General features: G+C 32.1%; 1 protein-coding gene across 1 annotated transcript in view; it reads right to left on the reverse strand.

Moving 5' to 3' along the window:
- Nucleotides 1-4,085: 4,085 nt before the first annotated feature.
- LOC106468320 (glycine-rich cell wall structural protein-like) overlaps nucleotides 4,086-6,552 on the reverse strand; it is a 19,794-nt gene continuing 17,327 nt past the window's right edge. Inside the window, exon 8 of the mRNA XM_022396660.1 lies at nucleotides 4,086-4,536. Within this exon, the coding sequence (XP_022252368.1) occupies nucleotides 4,086-4,536 (451 nt within the window). The remainder of the gene's footprint in view (nucleotides 4,537-6,552) is intronic.

Genomic DNA, 6,552 nt, shown 5'->3' on the forward strand with positions numbered 1-6,552 from the left:
AAAACAGTTCTGCTAGGTACGGTCGAAGGATCAAGAAGAAGAGGTCGTCCCAGGCGGAAGTGGCTTGATGATGTCAAGGATTGGTGTAACTCAGACATCATAACAGCTGTTAGGGCAGCCCACAACAGACGTGGTTTTTGGGCCAGGAAGTAATGACAGAGATCTGCCATCGGCTCAACGGTCCGCAAGGACTATGAGAAATGATAAAAATAAATGTAGCGATGGGCAACGCACATATAGCCCATTGTTGTAGTTTGTGTTTAACAATAAACAATCCGTACGAATTCCTTAAATTTCTGTTATATTACAGCTTCATGTCCAAATAAGTATTGGAACTCCAAGTTTAGATAAAAGTATTATTGAATAGACAGTCAGTATTGTTCACAGTGCAGTTTTTGAGAAAGTAATTTTCTCTGAGACTTTAAAGTTTGTAATGGAAACTGGATAATTGTATTCATTGTTTAAAAGATAAATAAATCACGACCTACTACCCCAGAAAACATAAGTGGTTTTTATTTAAGCCAACGTTTCGCCGATGAAGTCGTAATGGCGAAACGTTGGCTTGAATAAAAACAGTTACGTTTTCTGGAATGATAGGTCGTGATTGATGTATGTTTTTTTAACAAAGGAATTTTTGTTTACTTTTCTTGAGAAGGTTTATATATTTATGATCACAAGTAATGTTTTATTAAATAGATGTAACAGATTACCACACAGGAAAAACACACTGTTTGTACCACATTTCTAAATCACTAAACTTCACTCTTAAAAATTGCGTTTAATAAAACTGAACATCTCTAATTTTAAACAACTAACCAAAAAAAGTATGGGGAGAGGGGGGAGTGCCTGGGGGAACTTGACGCTAATGTATTTCTCTGATTCCTTAAAGTGACTAACGGGATTTCCCTTAACGTTTTAATAGCTCAAATACTTGAAGAGGGTGACGTCCACAGGGTATTTATCAAGCTAGGAATTGCTTGTGTAAAATGTTAGAATGATTATCTCTGGAAAGGTAACGTTATGTGAAGTACCCACGACAGTTGATATCTACACAATACAATAGACGTCTACATATAATTTTCAGATACGTGAACAATAATTCATTTTAAAATGTGACCTTTTCCAGCTAAAATAGCCAAAAGTATTACATGGTCGTTTCCCTAAATACCAGCCGGTATTTGAATTAGTTGAAGTTTTGCTTAATTCACGGTGTTGCTCTAATTATCCCGTTTGTCCAATCAGATTATTGAAACCTGATGACGAAATTTTAACTTGATATAAAATCGAGTGATTTTATTTCCAGCTAAAAGACGTGTCTTATTTCCCGTTAAAAGTATCACATGGTCTTATATCGTTTCTAACTATCTTGGGTTTGTTTAATTCATGGTGTTGCTTTAATTATCGTGCCCGGTTTACCGCATTAGGTTATGAAAAAAGTTGATGTCGAAGATTTGATTTGAAATAAAATTAAAGTATTTATTAAGGAATGCGTGACGTGTTCATACAGACTTTCTGTCTAAATATTACAGTTTACCCGGGTTGTATTAAAATCAGAATTTTGTATAAAAATAGGCACAGAGTACAGTAATGTCAGTTTCAGATTTACATCTATTTACAACCTTAACATTGAAGAGAGTTTGGTGGCTTATAACTCTATACGAAATCAGTTTTTTTTTATATCTGCCAAAGCGTCTCCTACCGCCGAGGTTTCAAACTTGTTAGCTATTGGGAAATATCTGTCAGTTAGTATCCAACTACTTAACTCCAACTATTCAGACGCTTTATTTTTAATTCACTTACTTTCTTCTCTACAGAAGATTCCATATGACTAATAACTTCAAGAGTTCAAAACCATTCCAAAGGCCAACCCACCCTGTTAGAAAAACGAAACTGTCTTACCTGAAGATGACTCCAACCCTGCCAAAATTTATACTTGTATCCTCTACTCCTAATATTCTTACTGTTAAATATTAAAAAAGATGATGCATCAACACCATTTACAATTTTAAACACCTCAATCAGATCCCCCTAACTCTTCTTTTTTCAAGAGAAAACAATTTGAGAGATTTCGGCCTCTCCTCGTATGACAACCCCTCCATCCCAGGAACCACACTAGTAACCCTTCTATAAATCCATTCCAACAATAAAAGAAGTAATATTCTTAATGGTTTCACATTAATGTAAGCTTCTTTCTACTTCCTTCACGTGGACATGTTGACTAGCTTTTCTTCACGGCTTATTAACTAACATCTACAAATAACTGAATCAATCCTAAGAGTTTTGGTCAAAGAAGCTTCTATCTTACATTAAATAATTAACAGTTGCATGAGAAAGTTACATAATATTTTGAACTTCGAAGTTTGTACGAGATAAGAAACAGATTTTTAAAATGAACAGCAAGTGAAACGGTTGGGCTAAAATAAATTCAGGTATTTTCCAGTATTTTGTATGAACCACGTATGTTTATATATCCATTGATCCTTAGTCCCACAAAATAAGGTTTAAAATGAGAGACGTTAAAAAGGTAGAACATGATTCTAACGTACATGAAAGTTCGAGAGTTACAAACGAATCCTAAACTAGATGCATGTATTACTTCAAGAATCAGAATTTGATTCTACAAATGTGCATATTAATGTCAGACTAATAACACGATGCTATTAATATGGATAACTTCTAATGGGCAACTATCTCCAAGAAGCAGAGTATAATACAAAGATGCATATAACACATAGGATCAGAAACAGATGCAAGTTAGTTAACACACACTAGGCCTAAACAGATGAAAGTTAGTTAGCACACACTAGGCTTAAACAGATTGTCAAATACTGATAGTAGTAATTAAACTACAACAAAAACTGGAAAACTTGATCAATACTCACACTTGTAAGTTATTTATTAATGTCATATAACAGTTGATAAAAAAAACGATGAATTTGATTAAAGCGTTGATTAAAGTTCAGTAGATTTATACAGCCAAATGTATCTCTTTTTTTTATAAGGTGTCAGAAATTGTATAGAATAATTATGATGATTTTTATTCTTTAATTTAGTAACTGATTTGAATATTTTAACCAGAAGTAAAAATGTTTTAAACATGTCACACAAAGTGAGGAAAAAATCAGTTATGTAAACTTTTATCACGACATATGGTTTATCGATTCATAGCTCATCAACAACTGTTTTATGTTTATTACAGTGTTTGGTTTGACTATCGATCAAAACTTACTGGGTATGAATATATCAACAAACCATCCTAGTGAGTAAAAATCAGTTGAATCCCTAGAACTGAGTTATGGTTGATTTTATTGATTGGACTTTACTGGTTGTTTGTGACTGACAACAACCATCAATATTCTGTAACTGTTTATGAAAATGTTACGGTTGAGAGCTGTGATCAAGATCTATTGACTACTCTGGTGCTATGGTTGACAGTATTGATTAATCTATAATTTCAGTGTTGTTACTTATGGATATAAAAGAACCATAATTAATCTTCTCTGAACTCAGTTATAGCGGTGTTGATTTTGTGCAAGAAAGTGATTTGTATATCACATAAATCAAACGTTTTTAAAGAAAACTTGATAGACGACACTTAATGCTGATAACTTTATTTCAAATATGAACAGCTCCCTTTTGAATATTTTACAAGCAATACAAACTTCAAATGATTATAATTTGTGATATAAGAAATCCAACAAAGGATCAGATACTGAGAAGACATAATATGTATACAATTCGCATTTGGTGATTCAGTGTTATTGACGAAACAGGATAACTGGGCATGAAACTGTCAGGAACTGTTGTTTTCCAAGTAGAACTTCAGGAATCGAACCTAGAAAATATGATAATTTATTCGATATTATAACTAAGTACGTAATATTTCTAAAAAGAATGATAAACAAATCAGGTCATATTAAGATTATTCAGTGATAACAAATCTTTAGGATATAAAATATTCACAGACAGAACTGAAATAAATAAAAACCAAATAGATATATTAAAAATATACTGATTGTATTTATTCTATTAGCCAAACAAATAGTTGTCTTTATAACAGGAACTAAGTTGTTGTACTTACAATATTACCATCGCTTGTAGTATATTTTATGACCGTAACCTCCACCTCCACCATAACCACCAAGGCCTCCACCTCCACCATAAACACCAAGTCCTCCTCCTCCACCATAACCACCGAGTCCCCCAAATCCACCGTAGCCACCAAGTCCACTTAATCCACCATAACCACCGACTCCTACTACACGAGCGCGAGCAGCACTAATTGGAATAGCAAGAAGTGTTACTGCTCCACCACCTCCATATCCACCTCCAAGTCCTCCAACGTTTCCACCACCGATTCCACCACCACCAAAGCCGCCGAGACCGATTCCTCCACCACCACCGCCTCCATATCCTCCAAAACCAATTCCTCCACCACCACCTCCATATCCAATATGGCCTGTAGCTTCGGCTTCTAGATCTCCCGTCTCTACAGCCTGGTTACTTTCATCAGCCCAAACTGTCAATACCAGAAGACTGAGAGAAAACACAACGAACACCTAGAGAGAGAAAATATTCAATATTAGTAAAGTACGTTTATCTACTTTATAAACCTTTGTAAGAATTGAACTAAAAGTATAACTTCATAAATAAGTTAGATAGGATTTGTGCCCGATAACTATTATAAATACATAATATTTGACGTATATTTTCACTATAACCTCTTATGTAAGCTCTATTCTGTGGTAGAAATTTAAATGCAATGAGAGAATTACAACCAACTTTCAAAATAAAGTTTAAACAAATATTCTTAAATTTATATAATTTTCGCTTAAAGTCTAAGTCTGTTATATCACCAGCTAATTACATTAAAGGTTTGATTAATATTACGTACATTTTAAAACTGGTATTTTTAATAAGATTATTACTATTTCTGTAACAACGAAGATATTCGTTTGTAGAGATAAGAAGCTGAATAAATGTGTCTATATTTGATTAACATATCTTACCTTTTGTGAAATCATTGTTGCAGGATGCTGTCTCTGTTGATTCAGAAGCAAGTGTCTGTTCAGGAACCTTCTTGAAACTGTATTTATACAGAAGATGAGGAAGTCAACTCTTTCCATAAAAAGTCTAATTTCGTTTGTTTTTAAAACATAAAATACATAACAAGAAAGCTTTAAAGTGGATGGAATAGTGTTACGACTAGCGAGCAGATTTCATCGAAAATTACTATTGGTCTAATAATAACCTGAGATTCGAATTAGCTAGTTGATATTGTTACATTGTCCTATCACGACAACAATAATCATAAATGTTCAAAAAGTATTATCCGATCGCAATAATTTACTAATGATATGCCGCTTTTAATGGAAAAAGGCGGAAAATGGGGAACAAGAAGAATTGAAAATATAAGATGATTATTTGAAACAAATATACATAATAAAAACCAGTATGTTATTGGCTAAAGGTAGAGAATAGCTTGAAAATTAATAATAATAAAACCATATATTTTACAGCTAGTCGTTAATATGAAAAACATAAAATAATATAAAGTTATGGGTAACGTATTGGTTAAGATAATAGGTCGGATGACTTGAGTTGCAGAGTAAACCTGTTCAGGCCTCTGTCTGTTTTCCTTGTGCGCGGTTCACATGTCTTACATTACCCTGATACTAAAGTAACACAGAAAATATTAGTATACCGATTGTTACTGTTAATATTATGGAGTCGAAGCTGAATAAATTTCTATTCATAAGTTTAATTCTAGATATTTAATAACCATTTGCTTTGTATACTGTAGATAACTACCGAAGAAACCGTAAGGAGAAATATTCAGAATTAAACAAGTTTTTATCAGGAGACAGAGATTTTCTGTGTTTTCAATGTATTAAACAATTAATATATTAAGTTTTGTATTCTCGCCTACAATACTTTAATGTTTAATGTTGATGTAGCAAGTTTTTGTATGATACCCTTACAAATAACAAATAGAAATGGATAGATGACGGCTTTTCTAAAGCTGTCACATTCTAATTTGTAGAAAGGTAAGAACATATATATGTGAAAGGAATATTTGAATGATGTAGTAATATATAGTTTGAATATATTGTGAAAGGAATATTTGAATGATGTAGTAAGATATAGTTTGAATATATTGTGAAAGGATTATATGAATGATGTAGTAAGATATAGTTTGAATATATTGTGAAAGGAATATTTGAATGATGTAGTAAGATATAGTTTAAATATATTGTGAAAGGAATATTTGAATGATGTACTAAGATATAGTTTGAAAATATTGTGAAATGAATATTTGAATAATGTAGTAAGATATAGTTTGAATATATTGTGAAAGGAATATTTGAATGATGTACTAAGATATAGTTTGAAAATATTGTGAAATGAATATTTGAATAATGTAGTAAGATATAGTTTGAATATATTGTGAAAGGAATATTTGAATGATGTACTAAGATATAGTTTGAAAATATTGTGAAATGAATATTTGAATAATGTAGTAAGATATAGTTTGAATATATTGTGAAATGA

The sequence above is a fragment of the Limulus polyphemus genome, unplaced genomic scaffold (assembly GCF_000517525.1).
Source record: "Limulus polyphemus unplaced genomic scaffold, Limulus_polyphemus-2.1.2 Scaffold2963, whole genome shotgun sequence".
Taxonomy (NCBI): domain Eukaryota; kingdom Metazoa; phylum Arthropoda; class Merostomata; order Xiphosura; family Limulidae; genus Limulus; species Limulus polyphemus.